This window comes from Podarcis gaigeae (genome assembly GCF_964106915.1).
Source record: "Podarcis gaigeae genome assembly, chromosome: 15".
Lineage (NCBI taxonomy): Eukaryota > Metazoa > Chordata > Lepidosauria > Squamata > Lacertidae > Podarcis > Podarcis gaigeae.
Window position 1 is genome coordinate 30,007,476 of NC_139692.1, and position 21,716 is coordinate 30,029,191.

General features: G+C 47.1%; 1 protein-coding gene across 4 annotated transcripts in view; it reads right to left on the reverse strand.

Annotated features, from left to right (window-relative positions):
• Positions 1–20,241, reverse strand: part of STX1A (syntaxin 1A) — a 44,957-nt gene extending 24,716 nt beyond the window's left edge. For 2 of the 4 annotated variants that reach the window (XR_014558349.1, XM_083714797.1), the window contains exons 1-3: positions 20,111–20,241; positions 4,734–4,811; positions 3,543–3,642 (exon numbers count right to left, since the gene is read on the reverse strand). Coding sequence is in view for 2 of the 4 variants with exons in the window: in XM_083714797.1 (XP_083570923.1) it covers positions 3,543–3,642; positions 4,734–4,811; positions 20,111–20,221 (289 nt within the window). In the remaining 2 variants the exon portion in view is untranslated. The remainder of the gene's footprint in view (positions 1–3,542; positions 3,643–4,733; positions 4,812–20,110) is intronic. The other 2 variants (XR_014558348.1, XM_083714796.1) reach the window with 2 other exon arrangements.
• Positions 20,242–21,716: the final 1,475 nt, after the last annotated feature.

Genomic DNA, 21,716 nt, shown 5'->3' on the forward strand with positions numbered 1-21,716 from the left:
TCAGTGCCCTCAACCACTCCAGAATAAAGCGCCACACTCAGCTTGACAACAGCGCCCCTTCCCCAAAGGCATTTCCCTTCCCTTCCTTAAGCAGCCCCTTCCCATCTCCAGGTTTGCCAATGCACTCCGAAGGGGTGCAATTTCCGTCTTGCCACAGCTGGAAAATTGGCTGTTTCCATCCTCTCGCCTGACTCGCCTGGACCCAAAGCTCATTAATAACATCCTGAGGTCCCCGGAGAAGCCAGCTCTCTTTCAAACGGGTGGGCAGGGCGGCTGCAATTTCTCAAGATCGATGTTGACTGCGCATGGAAGGAGATGACCCTCCCTGCGGTGAATGGAGAAAGCAATTATGTGGAGGGAATATTATCCTGGGAGAAGAGGGAGGAAGGGCTATAGGCAAGCCAGCTAGCAAAGCTTGAGGAGTAACAGCATTCCACGCCACTCCAACGGTGAGAAACTCCAGGGCTTCCCCAGGGCTCTGTTTCCTTGGAATGAAGGAGAGCGGAGCACTCAGGGACCACTTTTAATAGGGGTATGGATGGAGTAAGCAGGCAGGAACTGGTTGTGTGGGTGATGGCAACAATCTCCGGAGGAGGAGGAGAAAGCAGGGAAAGAAGAGAAGCGCGGCAGTGAGTCAGAAGCGACAGAGGGGGCAGCCAACACAGAAACCTCCAGCACTCACCCACGCAGGGAATACAGGAGGCAAGAGGGGAGGGAGAGGGAAGAGGGATATGCCTAGAAGGAGCTGCTGGGGGCAGCCACCCTGCACCGGAGGCAGGAAAGCCGGAGAGATCCCCATCCCATGCACAGAAAGCTGCCTCATACCAGGTCAGATTATTAGAGCATCTAAGCTTAGTATTGTCAGCACAGACTGGCAGCAGCTCTCCAGGGTTTTAAGTAGGGGATATTCCCAGCCCTTCCTAGAGATGCAATGGGGGGGTGTGTTGAAGCTGGGGCATTCTGCACACCAAGCCAGTGCTCTGCCACTGTAATTTGCAATATCGACAGAAAATGGTTATAGGCATCCGAGGACACGTGGCAACTTGTGCAATGATACCTTTGTTTAAAAATGGAAATGGCTCGGAAGTTAAATGTAATTAAGCGTTTTGGTGCTTGTGCTGGGGTGGAGTGGGGTTGTTAAATATGGTCTACTGCTGCTTGTGAAAATAATAAAATGTTTGCAGGCAGGGGGAAATCACTAAGGGGCCTTCAAAGAAGCAAACACCAGCCATCCTTTCTCCTAATGCAAAGCTCTTCCAGTTCACAGAGCCTGCAGTATTTTGCAGAAGTGCATACAAATATGATATCTTTGTTGTCATTGTCCCATACAGAACAATGAAATTGAAAATCTGCATAAGACATTCAAAACCCCCTAAAAACTCTGAAACCCCATTTCATCCCAGGAAAAAGAAATGGACCAAAGCGTTTTGTCGCCTTAGCACCACAAATCCACTTTTTGCACACTGAACTTTTTGCAGTTAGGAAAGTGACAGGGGAAATGTGCCAGAAAGTGTGGGACAAACAAGGGATTAATGAGAAGGTGCATAAACGCCCTGGAAGCAAATCAGAATGGATGTGGGATGAAGGCCTCCTTTGGAATCACTAATCCGTTGTTGGAAAATGTTCAGAAAAGGGCAACCAACATGATCAAGGGAGTGGAGTGACTCCCCTATGAAGGAAAGGTTGCAGCGTTGGGACTATTTTGGTGAGAGTTTGCTAAGAGTCAACATAATAGGAGTTTATAAAATTATGCATGGCATGGACAAGGCGGATAGGGAAAAGATTTCCCTCCCTCTCTCATTACACTTGAACATTTGGACATCCAATGAAGTGGAATGTTGGGAGATTCAGGACAGATTTTTTGAGAAGGACTTTTCATAGCTCAAAAGAAGTTTGGACAAATTCATAGCGGAGAGGGTTATCGATGGCTATCGGCCAGGACTGCTAACTCTGCCTCCACAATGTTGCTTCTTGAACACCAGTTGTTGGAAAACATAGGAGGGGAGGGCAGGGGGAGAGAGCTCCTGTGACTGGATCTCGCTTGCAGGTTTCTGGTTGGCCACTGTGAGAACAGGATGCTAGGCTACATGAGCTCCCTCTGGCCTCATCCAGCAGGCTCAAATTATGTTCTTAAATGCTCAGTACAGAGCGGAAACAGTCTGACCTCCACAAACCTTTTGTGCATGCTCAATAGACAGGTCGTCTGGAGGAGCCCCTCCTTGCATCGAATGCCCATGAATATGGCAAATGACCCTGGGGTGCCCCTCAATGGTACCCCCTCTCCCTCATCCCTTCCCCCCTTTGCTAAGCAACTGTTCCGACTGCATCCGGGCCAACTGGATTGGCATCCTGGGTCGGGCAGGAAATCTGATCCTGCCCTGCCCTTCCAGCGCCACCTGTAACGCCTGGCATGGTGGCACTAGCAGGGCCCCTGCTAAAGCCACAGGAGTGTCACGCTCCCTCTCCACTGGCTAAATTAAGGCGCAGCTAATTGCTGAGCACTTTCCCCTAATGCGCTCACAGGCGAGGGAGTTAATTGATATTTATGCAGCGCCCCAGCCTGCCACAGGAGAGAACGCTCAATTGTTTGGAGGGCCGGGGTTAAACAAGTCACAGAGATCCACGCGGGGCAGCAAAACCTGGCAAGAGACACCCCGCCCCCCGCCACTGATGCCTTACGCAAAAAAGTGAGGGGAAAGTCTTTTTTGCGGTGGCGGTGGGTAACCTAAGGAACTAGAGCTTCCTACGGGGTGTGGACCACCCCCCTAAAAAATGGAAACCATAGAACTGTTGAATTTCAGTGTTGGAAGGGACCATGAGGATCATCCAGTCCAACCCCTGCAATGCAGGAATAGGGGATCGAACCTGCAACCTTGGTGTTATCAACACCATGCTCTAACTGTTGAGATTTCCATTCCACCTTAAGGAGCAATGGAACTATTGCGTGTCACATGCCTGTTTACGAGAGGGACGACATGTTTCTTTGTCCTGATTTATGATTAATAAATCTGTAGTTGTAGTATGCTTTCACGCCTATTCTGTGTGCGCAGTTCGATCTGCTGATAGTGTGCCCTGGCTTTGAAGCCCGGGTCGCTGATTTATGTAGGAGCAGAGGCCGATGGTCTTCGCAGCAGGACGGTTGGAAGGAGACGGCCCAGCTGGCCTCCTGGTCCTCTGCATGTCGACACTAACCAACTGAACTAACCAACAGAACTCCTTCACCACCTGGTTTAAAGGGAAAGTGCCACCTTGCAAAAAAAAGAGAAAAAGGTGGTGGTATCTCCTTCATTGGAGGTGTTTAAGCAGAGGTTGGGTGGCCATCTGTCAGGGGGTCTTGCTTTTGCAGGGGGTTGAGCTAAACGATCTTGGAGGTACCTTCCAACTCTTATGATTCTATGGTTGCAACTTCAGCTGTAACAAAGGGGCTTGTTTTCACGAAACAAGGATATTCACTGTTGAGCGGAGACATCTGCCCCCATCCACCGGCAAAAGCTTCCCCCCCCCCCACCTCAGCCAAGAAAAGGCAAGGCAGCCTTACTCACTCTCGTCGGGGTTGGGGGCCGCAAGGATGGCACTGTGCTTCCGCTTCACCTCTTCCACATTCTCCGCGATCTTGTCGATGAACCCCCGGATCTCTTCCACCTGGAGGAAGGAGGGCCAGAGTGAGCAGAGAGCTTGGAAGGCCCTGGCTTTTGACAAGGGCATATTCCAACATCAAACCCCGGCATGGCCAAAATAAGGACTTGCCACAAGGCCTGCTTCAGAGGCCCTGTTTTAATTTCGAAAGCCCTCAATAAAGCTGCTACTGCTCCCCTCACTTCATAGTTCTCTGTAAGAAGCAGGCCTCTGGTTTCATCCCACAGCAACCAGGGAGAAGGCCTCAGCTAAACCTTCAATCTTAACTCAGCTTGTATGGGAATAAGCACTACTGAATTCAGTTAAGACTTACTTCAGGGACTGCCTGAAATCTTCTATCCCAGTTCAATCCCTGAGAATCTCTGCAGGAACGTTGTTCCCTGGAACTGGAGAGGCTCATTTAACAGCAATGAAACCCTTTTAATGTTTGATGTTTTAATGTGTGATATTTTGTTGCTTTATTGTTGTTGTTGTTGTTGTTATTATTATTAAAAATAATATTCTGTTGGGAGTTGCCCAGAGTGGCTGGGGAAACCCAGCCAGATGGGCGGGGTATAAACAAACAAACAAACAAACAAATAAATATAATAATAATAATAATTTTATTCTTAAAATCTTTGTACCACCCTTCAACTGTAGATCTCAGGGCTGTTCACAACACTGGCCCATTTCTGTGGAACGCCATGCCACTAGAGATTCAGTGGGTGCCTTTCGTGCCAACGTTTGCCTGCTGAAAACTTTTCTATTCCACCGGGCCTATACAGGCAGTTAAGAGTACAACCTTCTGCAGTGGCTAACTGAAGTCTGTTTTTAACTTTTAAATGTTTTCAATGCTGTAAAATATCTATATGAGACACAGCGGTATAAACCAAAAAGGTTCCCCACTTCTCCTCAACTGTTCCCCAATGATCTGCACAGGACTCAAGTCATTTTGCTCTGAGCTGCCAGGTGCAACCCCCCCACCCCACCCAAATGCATCTAGTTGCTCAAAGAAGAAGCAAAGGGGCGACTAGTGGCGGGGGGGGGGGGGAATCTGCAGGAAGAGGCCAAAGAATTGACTCCCTGACAAATTCGTGCAACTAAACGGGGTTTCTCACCTGCTCAAAAAACTCGTCCATGAAGCGGTCCCGATCCACTCCGACAGTGACGTCATCGTCATCGTCGCTGTCCTTTGCCTGGAAGACACAAAATGCCCTGAATGAAAGAAACCCTCAGGGACAGACTTCTGAAGGGGAGAAACCCCTGGGACTTTGCACCTTGCAAACTCCTTTGGAGACCACCAAGACCAGGGGTTCCCAAACTTTTTTGTGCCACTGCTCTCTTGTTTTCAAGAACTCATCCCCAGTGCCCCCTACCCGACTCCATAAAAAGCACCCTTCAGAACAGCGGTTTGCATGACCCACTACGGAAGATAACACCACACTAAAATTCAGCAACAATTAGTTGCACATTTCTTCAAAATCCAACTACGGTATTTAATTAATTCAACAACATTGGTTACCTTGACCCATCGATGCCAACTTCTCAAAGTCTGAGAGTCATTTACACCGCCAGCGCCCCCCTGCTGACTCCTTGCCTCTTAGCAGCAATATTTTGGTCACAAACATCTAGTTTACTGAACAAAAAGTGTTCTTTACTAAGCTACAAGTACATATTGAGATTGTGCTGGAAATGTCCATATACAGTGGTACCTCGGGTTACATACGCTTCAGGTTACAGACTCCACTAACCCAGAAATAGTACCTTGGGTTAAGAACTTTGCTTCAGGATAAGAACAGAAATCGTGTGGTGGCGGTATGGTGGCAGCGGGAGGCCCCATTAGCTAAAGTGGTGCTTCAGTTTAAGAACAGTTTCAGGTTAAGAATGGACCTCCGGAATGAATTAAGTACTTAACCTGAGGTACCACTGTACAGGTATATAGCAATCGATGTAGTAATCCCACCCTCCCCCACAGGGGGCAGTACCACCTACTTTGGGAACCACTGATCTAGTCTAATGCTCTGCCCCTTTCATTAAAAACAATGCAAGATTCCAGTCCTCATGGAGCTGAATAAAAGGCTGATTTAAACAGGAACAGGTGCTTTATGTTGAGCTGACCCACTGGCCTATTTTGCTCACTATCGTCCATACTGAGTGGCAGTAGCTCTTCAGGGATTCCTCTCCGGTCCTAGCCCTTGGAGATGGCCCTGGGGTTTGAACTTGCATCCTTCTTCATGGAAAGCAGATGCTCTCCGGCACCAACCTGGCCCCGAGGAAGAGAGGCATCAGAGGATACCGTGCAAGCTAGTATCCTAACCATATCGACACAGTAGATGCACCATCTTCAAATGGGGAAATAAAAAGTTAAAGGCTCTCACAGGCCCAAATTAGTAGTTCACAGCAGAGGTCACCAGCTGTGACTCTGCATGAGTCTCTGCTCTGGGCTTGCCTCCTCTTTTCAATTTGCTTCCTGTGGGGGGAGGGCATCATCCACTGCACCTCTGCACTGAGTGCCCATCGTTCATTCAACTACTCTCAGCGCAGACAGCAGCCGTTTCCAGACAGGCAGCTCCCAAGCACTAATATATCATTGTTCTTCTTCTGCATGATGCAAGCAGAATTGCAATAGACCCCATCAGGGATATGGGATACCTCCCCCGCCCCCCCAAATATGTTCATCTTGCTTGTTCCATTTTTTTCACCTATAAACTGATGTTGGTGGGGAAGGTCCAGTTTGGGGAAGAATAAATTGCAAGCAATTCTTGATTATTATTTTTATTGTTTCAAAAAAACAATAATTAATCAAGCACTATGCACTTGTTCATTTTAATACAAATCCCCATTACTACCCATGAAATGTAAAAAAACACACACGCTGGTGGAGGAAATTAAAGGAGAGGTAAGACCTTTGAGAAGGCAGGTAGGGGAACAACAAGCCTACCTGGCATTGGTTGAATTGAAAAGTAAAGATAGTAATCTCAGGATAAGGGCTATCCCGGAATTGGAACAAAATAATCTAGAGGGATTTTTGACACTTTTGTTCTCCAAATTCTGGGGAATTGAGGAAGAAAAGGACTTTAAAATTGTGACAGCCTTTAGACTGGGAAAATCAGTAAAGAAAGACAAGCCCAGAGACTGTTTGGTTGCTCTGAGATCAAGAGAAGAAAGGGATAAGATACTAGGCCTACATTTTAAGAAATCTTTGGAGGTAGAAGGTAAAAGGGCCGAAATTTATAGAGATATACCCAAATATCTCTTGGAACTTAGGACTACCTATATAGATTTGACCAAATTGTTGAGACACAACGGAATTCCTTACAGGTGGGAGTTTCCACAAGGACTTTCATTTACTTACAAAGGAAGGAAAATAAAGATTAAATCATCTGAAGACCAGCAGAAGTTCCTACACGACCACGAGGAGGACCTGCAAAAAGGAGCTGCAGCTTCTTGGCCTCCACCACCACCGGGACCATCTCCAAGAGTTATACCACCAGGACCAGGACCAGCATTACCTCCCCCGGGATCGGGAGGAAGCTTAGATACCCCATTGTAGAACCCGTCAATTGATTCAGGATGTCTCTACAGCTTCTTAGTTGGAACATAAATGGCGGAAACTCCCCGGAAAAAAGAAGGAAAGTCTTTCACATTTTGAAAAAGGAACAATTGGACGTTATCTGCCTACAGGAAACACATGTGACAAGGCTCCATAGAAAAGTGTTAATTAACAAAAGACTAGGCCAAGAATTTATTTCTTCAGACAAAGTTAAGAAGAGAGGAGTGGTGATTTATGCAAAGGAGAGCCTGTCACCGAAATTTTTATTTAAAGATGAATATGGCCGAATTTTGGCGATTGAAATACAGACGCAAGGAGAAAAAATTTTGATATTAGGAATATATGCTCCAAATGAGGGAAAGTCGGAATTCTTCAGGAAGCTGCATAAGACTATGCTGGATTATTTGGACTATAGTAACATCATTATGCTGGGTGATATGAATGGGGTTGTGTCTGTAAATATGGATAAGTCACAAAGTGCCAACATATCGAAAGACGGCAGACTACCCAAAACTTTTTTTGAAATGACAGACAATATGGACTTAGTAGACATTTGGAGGGTTAAGAACCCCCTAGGGAAAGAAGGGACTTTCTTTTCTGAAGCTCATCTGACATGGACACGAATCGACCAAATCTGGACAACTAGAGGACTGGCACCTAAGACTAGAAAAGTGGAAATCTGCCCAAAAACCTGCTCCGACCATAATGCCTTGAAAGTGGAATTGAGACTAAATACAACCGGATCCTTTAGATGGAAAATGAATGACACTATTCTAAGAGATCAGGAGATTGTTAAGAAGGCCCAAAAAACTCTAAAGGACTATTTTGAGATAAATTTGAATACTACTGTGGAAAAAAGAACAATCTGGGACGCAAGTAAGGCAGTCATGAGAGGGTTTCTAATACAACAAAACACGATTAAGAAAAGGCTCTGGAATGAAAAGAAGGAGAAGATATTGGAGAGAATAAGAGAAGGTGAGAAAAAATTAAGATCTAGGCCTAAGTCGAAGGATGTGTTAAGAGAAGTGAAATTCTTCCAGGCGCAATATTCAAAACTGATAAATCAAGAGGTGGAATGGAAAATTAAACAAATGAAACAAAGATCCTTCGAATCGGCGAATAAGTGTGGGAAACTGCTAGCTTGGCAGTTGAAAAAGAGACAAAAGCTTAATACGGTTACAAATCTAGAGATTGAAGGGAGAATGGTTCAGAAACCCGAGGAAATCAGAAAGTGCTTCCAGAGGTACTTCAAAGAACTTTATACACAAGGGCCGCAAAAAGCCTCAGAGGTGGATCAATTTTTAAAAACTAATGGATTACAAAAAATACCCCTGGAAATGAGAACAAACCTGAACTGTAATATTACACAGCAAGAAATTGAAAGTGCCATTCAAAATCTTCAACTTGGCAAGTCCCCAGGCCCGGACGGCTTAACCTCCAAATATTATAAAGTTTTAAAGGACTATTTGATACAACCTTTGATGGAGGTTTGCAACCAGATAATGGAGGGAGGGAGGGCACCGGAAACGTGGAAAGAAGCTTTCATCACATTGGTACCTAAATCAGAGACTGAAAAGACCCAACTTAAGAACTACCGCCCCATCTCACTCCTAAATGTGGATTACAAACTTTTTGCAGATATTTTGGCAAATAGACTTAAAAAAGTACTAAATGAAGTGATTCACAAAGACCAGGCTGGCTTTCTCCCTGGTAGGCATTTGTTTGACAACACAAGAAACATTATTGACATTTTGGAACTTCTACAAACAAATCTGAATACCAGAGCGGTTTTGATTTTTGTTGATGCAGAGAAGGCCTTTGATAATATTTCTTGGATGTTTATGAAGAAAAATTTGGAAGGGATGGGAGTGGGGCGGGGGTTCGAAAATGGTATAGAAGCAATCTACACAGAACAAAAAGCTAAATTGATAGTAAACAATGTGGTGACAGAGGAGTTTAAAATTGAAAAAGGGACACGCCAGGGGTGCCCCCTATCCCCCCTATTGTTTATTTCAGTCCTGGAGGTGTTGCTAAATATGATTAGAAAGGACCGGTTGGTCCAGGGAATTGAGGTCGGAGTGAAACAATATAAATTGAAAGCATTTGCAGATGACTTGGTATTAACACTTCAGGAACCAGTCTCCAGCACTAAAAGAGTGTTAGAATTAATTTCTGATTTTGGTCGGGTGGCGGGGTTTAAGTTAAATAAGCAAAAAACCAAGGTTTTAGCAAAAAATTTGACAGTTACAGAAACAGATGAATTCTCTAAAGAAACGGAGCTGAATGTGGTTAAAAAAGTAAAATACCTAGGGGTGTACTTGACCTCCAAAAATTTGAATTTGTTTAAAGATAATTATGAGAAATGCTGGTCAGAAATCAAAAGAGACTTGGATATATGGTCAAGACTGAAACTTTCCTTGTTAGGCCGAATAGCTGCTGTAAAGATGAATGTATTGCCGAAAATGTTATTTTTGTTTCAGGCCCTACAGATCGTGGACAAGGTGGAATGTTTTGGAAAGTGGCAGAAGGATATTTCTAAGTTTGTTTGGCAGGGCAAAAAGCCCCGAATAAAGTTTAAAATATTAACTGATGCGAAAGAAAGAGGGGGATTTGCCCTGCCAGACTTGAGGCTATATTATGAATCTGCAGCCTTCTGCTGGTTGAAAGATTGGATTTTATTGGAGAACACTGATGTCCTAGATCTGGAAGGGTTTGACAATGCGTTTGGGTGGCATGCATATTTGTGGTATGACAAGGTTAAAGTGCACAAATTGTTTAAAAACCATATTGTCAGAAGAGCAATTTGGAGGGTCTGGATAAAATACAAAGACTTATTGGAGAGTAAAACTCCGAGGTGGCTCTCACCGGTGGAGGCCAAGGCTCGTAAGAGACCCAACATGGAGGCCCATTGGCCTAAATACTGGGAAATAATTGAAAAAATTGGAGACAATTGGAGGTTGCTAAGTTTGGAGAAATTGAAAACTAAGGTACGAGATTGGTTGCACTATGCGCAAATTCAAGAGGTATTTAAAATAGATAAAAAAGTTGGATTCCAGGTGGAAAAATCGAAACTGGAGACTGAATTGTTAGAGCCAAAAAGTAAACTACTTTCGAGAATGTATAACTTGCTGCTTAAGTGGAATACACAGGATGAGACAGTCAAATCCGCTATGATAAAATGGGCTCAGGATGTGGGGCATAACATTATGTTTGCAGACTGGGAAAGGTTATGGAACACCGGTTTGAAATTCACGGCATGTACTGCCCTGAAGGAAAATATTATGAAAATGGTATACCGGTGGTACATGACCCCAGTCAAGTTAGCCAAGATATATCATCTGTCTGACAACAAATGTTGGAAATGTGGAGAGGCGGAAGGGACATTCTTCCATCTCTGGTGGACCTGCCCGAAAGTGAAGGCCTTCTGGGAAATGATCCATAATGAACTAAAAAAGGTATTGAGATTTACCTTACCTAAAAAACCAGAGGCCTTCCTTCTGGGCATGGTGGACCAGAGAGTGCTTAAGAAGGACAGAACCTTTTTTATGTATGCTACCACAGCAGCAAGGATCCTGATTGCAAAATACTGGAAGATACAAGATTTACCCACGCTGGAGGAATGGCAATCGCAGTTGATGGACTATATGGAACTGGCTGAAATGACTGGCAGAATCCGAGACGCGGGAGAAGAAACAACTGAGGAGGATTGGGAAAAGTTTAAGGACTATTTGAAAAAACACTATAAGTTGTATGAATGTTAAAAAAAAAAATGCACCTTTCAGGAAATTCTAGCTTCAGCAAATGTAAGTTATTGGAATGAAAATTAAGACACAAGAATTCAGAGGTAAAATAATGAAATAACTTTATTGTGTTTAATATAAAACATATAAGAATTGAGTGACAGTAAAATTGAAAATAGGGAACATGATAAAATGGAAGTTACAATAAGTTTTGAAATAAGTTAACAAATTGCTGATGTCTTATAAGACAGAGAACGCAGGGTTCGGAGGATGTGAGGAAGTCCTATAGGTTAGATGGAAAAAGAATATGGAAATTTGTTATTTATATCTCTCTTTTATATAACCACTCTTTATTCTTTTTTCTGTATTTCTGTATCTTTAAAAAAGCAATAAAAAATATATATATATAAAAAAAAAAACACACACGCTGAAACAAAAGTATAGATTTCTGCTTTATTGGGGGCGGGAGTTGCCAAAATGTCCAACCCCTTTAAAATTAGTATGGCCCCCTTAGAGGTAACATACTTTCAATTATATTTTTGAAAATGTAAAAATATAGTCAGAAAAGAATTTTGTTCAAATTAAAGAAACACACACAGAGAGATTAATGATAGTAATGGGGTTATACAATGGCCAAGCTTATAATAAGCAAGTGCCAAATACAGTCCATAGGTCCTTGGGACTCTCTCCAAGCCACACCCTCTCTTCTTAGGCCACGCCCCTCACCAGCCTTGAGGGTCCATTCCAAGTCTACAATTCTATGAACAGGTAGCAGCAGCACCTGTTGTACAGCAGACTGAGCAGGCATGCACAGGTCACTTGCCTTTACCTGGAGATGTCTGGGATTATAATTTCCATTGTCATTTCCCAACGCATAATGCCAGAGTGCATATCAACAACAATCCCTAAGATTATACATAATATAAAAAGGTAAAGGTAAAGGACCCTTGGGCGGCTAAGTCCAGTTAAAGTTGACTATGGGGTTGCGGTGCTTGTCTCGCTTTCAGGCCGAGGGAGCCGGCGTTTGTCCAGACAGCTTTCCAGGTCATGTGGCCAGCATGACTAAACTGCTTCTGGCGCAACGGAACACCGTGATGTAAGCCAGAGTGCACGAAAACGCTGTTTACCTTCCTGCCACAGCGGTAGCTATTTAACGACATGCGCTGGCGTGCTTTCGAACTGCTAGGTTGGCATGAGCTGGGACAGAGCAACGGGAGTTCACTCTGTCACGGGGAATAGAACCATCAACCTTCAGATCGGCAAGTCCAAGAGGCACAGTGGTTTAGACCACAGCGCCACCCGCATCCCTAAAGACTATACATAATATAGATGAACCCTAAACCCTCCCAGATCGTGCTGTGTGGCTGAGACAATCCCCTTTCTCCCAGTCTGACTCCCCTCCAAACTCCCCAGCCTTGAAAGCTCGGATGCTGAAAGGCAGGGTGCATACTTAGAAAGCAAATAAAAATAAAACAAATCTGACAAGTGTGACACCTAAAAACAAAGTTCTGGAGAGCATCCAAAAGAATGAATGCAGAGGAACATCAGCTAAGCTAGGATCCTTGGAACTAGGTACACTTCGAGAGGATGGGTAGGTGTTTGCAAATGGGTGGGCGGGCTCAATCCTCGCGCGCCTGGAACGGCAGCCGCCCCTCGTTCGACACCACTATGGAAAACACACCTGCACTCCCAGCGTCTCCACCCCCCGCCCTGCAATTAATTCCACCTCTCCTATTATGCCGTTTTTATCTGCTATTGTTTCAAACCAGGGCCTTTTTCCACAGAGAGCAGCTGCCAAGACCCTCCTATGTGGCACACAGGAGACAAGACCAGCCCCCCCAAAAGAGAGATAGAGAGAGAGAGCGCACTTCATTGCCAAGAAGCCCCTTGCATACAAAATTATGCATGGTACATAGAGAAGGGAGAAGGGGAGAACATTCTCTGCATGAATGCTGGAAGATTTAGGGCAGAGAAAATTAAGTACATTGGTACCTCAGGTTACATACGCTTCAGGTTACATATGCTTCAGGTTACAGACTCTGCTAATCCAGAAATAGTGCTTCAGGTTAAGAACTTTGCTTCAGGGTGAGAACAGAAATCGTGCTCCGGCAGTGCGGCAGCAGCAGCTAAAGTGGTGCTTCAGGTTAAGAACAGTTTCAGGTTAAGTTCGGACCTCTGGAACGAATTAAGTACTCAACCTGAGGTACCACTGTACTTCTTCAGGCAGCACATGGTTAAACGGTGGAACTCACTGCCCTGGGATGTAGGACTGACAACCAACTTGGACAAGCTTCAAAAAACGATTAGGCAAATTCACAAAGGATGAGGCCACCGTTGGCTATTTGCCACAATAGCCACAATTTGCTTCCAGTGTCAGAGACAGCAAGTAGGCTGGCTACAGACTGTGGTTTCTTTGGCGCAAAACAAACCCTGATCCCCAGTTTGAACATAAAACAATGCTAGGGATTGCAGATCTGTGTGCTAGTTGGGAGGAGGAAACAACCCAGATTAGTGCAGTTACAGTCAATCATTGTCTAGGGTTTACTGTGATGTACAAACTGGGTTATTGTCAGTTTCAGTTTCCACTGGTGGGGGGAGGAGTTAATTACAGTATTTACTTCCCTGCATTAATGTTCTCTTCTCTTTTCTTTTCTTTTTTTAAAATAACCCCCTGGTGAGAAGAGAAACTGACACAGGCATACCCCTCCAAAGTGTGATTAATAACCAATAAAATGCCCGGCACTTGGAAACAGTTTACTTAAACAGACAGGAGTACAGTGTGTGTGTGTGTGTGTGTGTGTGTGTGTGTGTGTGTGTAAAATCTCGCAGGCATTTGATGTATGTCCCCTTACCAGACAGGCTGGTGTTCCAATTAAATTTTTTAAAAAGTAGTGGTGGGAAGAAAATCACTACATCACAGAAAACATTGGCTAGACTGCAGCAAGACTTTGACAATGACCTTATCTGGGTGCTGGGGGGGGGGGGGAGTAAGCAAAGAAAGCAAATCCAGAAAAACGACCTTTAATCTGGAACGAATATTGGACACAAATTCAAAGAGACATGCAACCCTCTATGTGGGGCCTTCCTCATGCTTGATTCCGGAAGCTGCTGTTAGCAATTATGCTGAAGCATTCAGCACAAACAGGGGTGAGTTCTTGTCAGCATATAACTCCTGTTCCTTTACCAAAGGTGTCATGGGCTTTGAAGATGCTCGAACTCAGGACGCAAGGGAAAAATGTGCTGAGAGGAAGGCAAGCTTGGCAAATCCACACTGTGATCAACTCCCACCCGGAAACCTATGTCCCCACTGTGGAAGGACATGTGGATCCAGAATTGGCCTCCACAGTCACTTACAGACTCATTGTTAAAACCGTGTTTATGGAAGTCAATCTTACTCGGCTACGAATGATCGCCAAAGAAGAAGAAGATAACTCCTGTGCTCAGAGATCTATACCAGTTGTAGATCTCCTATGAGTCTAAGTTCAAGGTGTTACTATTAGTATATAAAGCCCGTAACAGCTTGGAAGCAGTTTACCTACGACATCGCCTTACCCCACTTCTGCCCGCTCGGCCGCTTAAACTGGAAGAGATGGCCCTGTGCCACAGGACACCTGTTCCGCATTTGTAAGAATTCAATCATTTAGTATAGCAGCACCTATCCTTTGGAACTCTCTGCCTCTTGACACCACGCAAGTGCCTTCACTATATTCTGTTCAGTGCCTGCTAAAAACATTCCTGTTTAGGCAAACCTACCCATATGCTTAGGGACGCGAGTGGCGATGTGGGTTAAACCACAGAGCCTAGGACTTGCCGATCAGAAGGTCAGTGGTTCGAATCCCTGCGACGGGGTGGGCTCCCGTTGCTCGGTCCCTGCTCATGCCAACCTAGCAGTTCGAAAGCACGTCAAAGTGCAAGTAGATAAATAGGTACCACTCCGGCGGGAAGGTAAATGGCGTTTCTGTGCGCTGCTCTGGTTCGGCAGAAGCAGCTTAGTCATGCTGGCCACATGACCCGGAAGCTGTACGCCGGCTCCCTTGGCCAATAAAGCGAGATGAGCACCGCAGCCCCAGAGTCGGTCACGACTGGACCTAATGGTCAGGGGACCCTTTACCTTTACCTTACCCATATGCTTAGAAACACCAATATGAACTGTAACCTGTTTCAGTATTTTAACATTTTGTATGTTTTGAAGTACTGCATTCCCCCCCTCGATTTTCTTTTATCTTTTTTTGCAAACCACTTTGAGGTGGGTTGTTGGGGTTTTTTTTACAATCAAGTGGTGTGTATACATTTTATAAGATGCATAATAAACAAGCCTTTGAAAATGCACCTCCTCACTTTGAAACCAGCCGAGAAGCAACACAAATTCCTGCTGGAATTATTGGCATCCTTCCTGGCGTGCAAGGGGTGGGGAGGCTGCCAGGAGTGGTCCATTTATCTCTCCTTACGTCTCCCCTTTGCTTTCCAGGTTCTTCAGCTGCGCTGCTTTCGAGGGGGACATTTGGCACAGCAGCCGAAAGGGAACAGTCGCCTCGCTGAGCAGCCCGGGCTAAGAATAGCACACCCCAAAGGAAAGGAGGCAGAGCTGGCCAATTAGCCCAGTTAACGGGCTTTTTTTCAAACAAGCCAACCCGGTCCCATTAGACGCGGGGCAAAGGTCAAGCATCTGTTCTCCCCGAGGAGACGCACAGCAAGTCACGAAGCCAGCGGCCAGCGAACGTTTTGAACTCATCGCTGGCAGCAAAAGCAGAGTCCCAGATCACGCAGGTGTCCGTGCAAAGCGGCGCTCACCACTCCAGACCCATTATGCGGCAACAAAGAGCAGAGCCACCATGTGCAAAGGCAGTCTACCCCTATAAGCCAGAGAGCAGGCAGGCAAACGAAGGAAAGTTTTCCATAACTTTCCTCGTTTTCTACCTGCGAGGTGCCAAAGGCTACCTAAAGGCGCACAGTGACACAAGGGAAACCTCTCTGGCTGCCACCCCTTGAAAAGGATATTGTAGAGCTGGAAAGGGTTAAGAGAAGAGCAGCTACATTGACCTAGAGCATGGCCAAACTCAGCCCTCCAGATATTTTGGGACTACAACTCCCATCATCCCTAGCTAACAGGACTAGTGGTCAGGGATGATGGGAATTGTAGTCCCAAAACAGCTGGAGGGCCAAGTTTGGCCATGCCTGATAGGCGAGTGAGGGTCTCCCCTGTGATGAAAAAGATTGCAGCATCTGGGGCTTTTTAGCTTAGAGAAGAGGCAATATGATAAGACACTTATAAAATTATGCCTGGCGTGGAGAAAGTGCATAGAGAAAAGCTCATCTCCCTCTCTCATAACACTGGAATGCATGAACATTCCTTGGAAGCTGGAGGCTGAGGACAGACTGAAGTACCTTTTTAGTTGAACTATGGAACTCACTGCCACAGGAGGCATCGATAGCCACCACCATGGTTGGCTTTAAAGGAGGATTGGACAAATTTGTGCGGGAGAGGATTATAGAGGGTTACTAGGCCAGGACTGGCTTTGCTCTGCCTCCATGACGTTTTGGAGAACCAGTTGCTGGAAACCAAAGGAGGGGAGAAGGCTATCGGGCTCAAACTCTGCTTGTGGGGTTTGCATTAGGACACCTTGCCAGCCAAGGTGAGAACTGTGTGCTGGACTACATGGGCCACTGGCCTGATTCCAGTAGATTCTTATGTTATTTCCTGAGAAGTCTGCAGGCCCCAAAAGGTGACGCAGGCTGAAGCTGGACCCTCAGGTGCCCTCTGGTTCACCTTTGGCCAAGCAGAGACTTCCTTCCCCCAGTTGAAAAAGCCTTGCTCATTTTCTGGGATGCCTCATTACTACGAAGCTTCATTCCTCGATCTGAATGCCACAACCAACATGCTCTCCCAGCCTCCTCCCCCTCAGGCCTTGCTCGAAGCAAGTTGTGGCTTTTCCGTTCCACAGCAGAAATTTATTCTGGATGAATAGAAGGGCTGGAGCACAGAAGAGTAGACAGCAACTGGGGTTTGTTTAAACCCACCTAGGAAAGGAAGGCAGCAGGGAGGGGCCTTGATTCTCCTAGGGAGGCGCACTGCAAACTGAAAGATTAAAATAAGAGCGATGGGGAGAAGAAAACAAAGGAATCAAAAATATAAACCGTAAAAGTGTCACAGCTTAGAAGGACAAAAGTGCAAAGATACTGCACAGCTCTAAAGGGTCGATAAAATATTAACTCACACGAAGATTCCCTTTGCAAATAACAAAGATTTATAAAAGTATTCTCCACCTGTGAGTTCCATCATGGAGACTAAAGGTTCTTTGTAGTCTTAAATGAGCCAGATATTTGCATATGCCAGTGGCGCTGAGTGACCCCACCCCCCCGTGCCTCAATATTTGTATGAGAAATAAAAGCAGCCATGACCTCTTTTACAAGGATGATTTGTGAGTCAAGGATGATTTGTACAAAAGAAGACCCTCAACCCATCTAGCCTGCCAGCGACTCTCGAGTCTTGGCCCATCCTCAAAAACAAGAACCCTCTAATGTGCTTGAAGATTTCAGACAGCTAAAAGAAAGGACCCAGCACACAGTTAAACTATGGAACTCCCTCCCACAGGAGGCAGTAGACAGCTTTAAAAGAGGATTAGACAAACTCATGGAAAAGGAGAAGACTATCGATGGCTACTAGCCACAATGACTATGCTCTGATGCTTCTGAATACCAGTTTCTGGATGCCCCAGGAAGGGAGAGAGGGCTCATGTAGTCAGGTCCTGCTTATGGGCTTCATTTTGGTTGGCTGCTATGAGAACAGGATGCTGGACTAGATGGGCCACTGGCCTGATCCAGCAGGCTTTCCTTATGGCTTGTGGGTTTAGGCACCTCTGTAGGACTGCCTTGCTGAGTCAGGCAGCCACTGGACCACAGAGGTCAGCGCTGTCTGCGTCACGGATGGGGAAGCGGGGGCTCATGGGAGTTGTAGTTCAAGAACACTTGGAGGGCACAGGGGGCCATGTGGTGTGAAGTCATAGAAAGTCAGAGTTGGAAGGGACCATCTAGTCCAAGGGTCAGCAAACCTTTTCAGCTGGGGGCCGGTCCACTGTCCCTCAGACCTTGGGGGGGCGGACTATTTTTTTTGGGGGGGGGGAATGAACGAATTCCTATGCCCCACAAATAACCCAGAGATGCATTTTAAATAAAAGGGCACATTCTACTCATGTAAAAACACGCTGATTCCCGGACCGTCTGCGGGCTGGATTTAGAAGGCGATTGGGCCGGATCTGGCCCCCGGGCCTTAGTTTGCCTACCCATGATCTAGTCCAACCATGCAGAAATCTTTTCTCCCAATGTGGGGCTGGAGCCCACAACTCTTGAGACTCTGGGATTAAGAGTCTCATGCTGTGCCAACTGATCTATCCCAGGAAACCTTGGTCCACACTAACCATCAGCAGCTCACTAGGATGTTGGGCTGGCATCTGTCCATACCCGATGCCACGGGTTGATCCTGGGACCTTCTGCATGCAAAGCAGGTGCTCTAACCACTGGCCTATGTTGAGCCTGGATAGCTCAGATGGTAAAGCACGAGACTCTTCATCTCAGCATTATGGGTTTGAGCCCCACGTTGGGCAAAAACCGCATTGCAGGCGGTTGGACTGAGATGACCCTCATGGTCCCTTCAAACTCTACAATTTGACGATTCTTTGGGGCCATCAGAATGCAGCAAACCCCACAAATGTCAGGACTTCTGTTTCACTGGAAAGTGGGTAGGTTTTCTTAGCTTCTCCTAAAGAAGCAACAACGTCCTGAATCCATCCCCAGACCACCCCTTCCTTAAATCCACAACCAACCTTCCTCATAAGCAAGCCACAGAGTGTTGCACAGTATCAACAGGTGTTGCATGCTCAACAGGTGACTTTTAAGGTGCTAGCCCTCAAGCACGCAGAGTCACAGGTCTCCATTTCAATCTTTGCCCCTGCCTGCCCTGGAGAAATTTGCTGTGCATTACAGCAAGGGTGGGGGACATCTGTAGGCCCCCCCCACAATCGTTGGGCTCCAACTCCCATCATTCTCCCTGGCTGGGGTTGATGGGAGTTGGAGTCTAGCATCCGAAGTCTCCCATCCCCAAATTACAGGAACGACGACAACAAAAACAACAAAGTTTTGGAGAGGGTGACAGCTATGCATTGGCTCAAGCAGCTTCCTTTTTAGGAAGTCGAAGACCAGGAGGGCAGCCACCTGAGATGCCTGCGTTTGTTAGAGGCAAAAAAGCACAGAAAGAAAATTCCGCTTGGGAAAACAACATACCACGGCTCCCTTCTTGTCATTCAAAAAAGTTACGGCTTTCAACCAAAATCAGTTAAACAATTATACAATTAGGTGCTTGAAACAAGCTGGCAGAATTCAAGCAGCCCCCTTAGTAAAGAACAGCCATGTTAAGGCTGCACTCCTGAGCACCCTTCCCCGGGAGCAAAGCCACCCCCCCCCAAGACAGAAAGAGCCTCTATCTGTGAGTAAAAGCCGCCCCCGGAAGAAAAGTCACCCCAGCTGGCCCCATCAATGGGACTTCCCATTAGCAACCTTTCCCTTTGGGGCTGTGGTGGCCAACAGCATCACCCCACGCCTCAGGGTGATAGAGCAGGCACTCTGCAGATGCTCAGGAGCCCCCTCTCCCCTCTGACGTCCCAGAGATGCGCGCTGCTACGTCCCTAGGAGGAAGACAGGGTCTAATCTTCGTCAACCCCCCCACATACACCCCCAAGAGAATTCAAAAGAGATGGCGGGCGTGGGGCAGAGTGCCTTATCATTCCCAATTCCAGGGGTTGAAGACCAGATCCGCACCCGAGATGCCACTCTTGTTCCTGCAGATCAGAACTGGGGCGATCCCTCTAGCCAGCCCCCTATCTCTCCACCCCACACCCACGATATGGAGGCGCGAGGAGCGGGCACAGCCTTATCGTCCGTTCCCTGGAGAGTTGAGAGGGGGGCAACATGTTCCACGACCCCCGCCGCACGCATCCATGGACGGCACCGCCCTATGAAGAGACGAGGGATCGCTGTCGTCCCCCTCCGGTTCTACGCTGGCTTCGTTTTCGACGGGGAGGTTCGCTCAGCTTCAAACGGAGGGGGCAAGGCTGGAGGGGCCACGGTTGGAGGGGACCCCTCCCTGTTAGCCTTGTGCTGGGGCTCCACCCCATCTCCCTCCCGCGGCCCTTTCCCCGACGGGGCTCACCGTGCGCAGCTCCTGCGTCCGATCCTTCATGGCTCCGGCTCCGCTCTCTTGGGCGGCGATCGAGGGAGGAGCAGCAAGCCGCGACGGCGGAGTGGGGGGGCGGCGGCACATGCGCGGGAGCCCGAGCGGGGAGGGAGGGAAGCGGGGAGCGGCCGCCCGCCTGTCTGTCTGTCCGTCCGCCCACTCCGCTACGGCCGCCTCCGCGTCGCCGCCCACCCGCGACAGGGCCACCCCCGAAGGAGCCCGAGCCGCGCGAAGCCCCCACCTAACTCTCCAGTCGCTTTGGGAGAAAAGGAACACCGCCCCGCCTTCTTAGGAGGATCTCCAGCTGCGCGGGGCGCCTGCACTCCCAACATGCTCAGAGGCATGCTCAGTTCCTCGACAGGTTTAGTTTGCAGCAAGCCCCGTCTGGTTCAATGGGCCCCAGCTTATTTTTTTAAGCTTCAGAGAGCCTGAAAGAGGAACCTGCCTTGCGGCGGGAGTGGCGGGGCAGTCCTTTATAGGCCTGGGAAAGCTTTCAACTGTGGCTAGTTTCTGTGGCTGTTAGTATGTGTGAGTATGTTCTGTGTGTGTGTGTGTGTGTGTGAGTAGGTATGTATGCATGCATGTGTGCATGCATGCATACATGTACATGTGTATATGTGTGTGTACATTGACTGTGAGCAGGTGAGCTTGGTCAGCATGGGGGGAGAAGGAAAAGAAGGGGTTAAACAAGGTGACTTCCCTTTGCAATTGTTGCTTCCCTAAACTGAATTGCAGGGGGTTGGACTAGATGACCCCTGGGGGTCCCTTCCAACCCTACAATTCTATTACTGTATCCTGAGTTGTATTTTCTCACAAGCCCTGTGTACAAATAACCCAACAGCCTTCTCAAAACCCCATTTCAGCAAGGCCTGGTCAGATCAGAAGCAAATAGCTTCCATCTTTAAGTCTCCCCACGCCCTACCACCTTGGCCAGTCTCAGTCGCTGGCCGCAGGGGCCTGTTTACACCCCCACCATTAGGAGCTGCCTTTGCAAAAGGAGCCTGTTCCCTTCTGATAAAAAAAAAAACTCTGCACATGCTCAGAGGCAGAGTGCTGGGATTTCTGGAATGGGAAACTGAATGCATATTATGGATCATCATAGTCAAAGGCCAAATACAGAGAATTGTTTGTGGGGACACAAAATGAGACTAGCTGGGTTGCTGCCTAGCCATGGCTGCCAACTGACCAGAGGTCAAGAGCACCCCAGGGCTGGCGTTTACCCACACCAAGCCACGGTTGAAAGACGCAGCGGCAATGGCTGGTCGAGAAATTGGCAACCCATAACCTGACTCGTTTCCATGCATGTTGCCATGAGTGCAAGAGAATCCTAGGGATGGCGCTCCCTGATCTATGTCCCCAAAGAGCATGAAGGGAGACGGCGGCGTCTCGGGAACAACTAGCAAGATGTGCTCTGGTGTTCTGCCACCTGCTGGTCGCGGAGAGTACAGCAGCGTGCCCTGCAGAATCTGTGCTGATAATATATTTATTAGTCTTAAGGATATAAGAAAAGCCTGCTGGATCAGGCCAATGGCCCATCTAGTCCAGCATCCTGTCCTCACAGTGGCCAACCAGATGCCTGTGG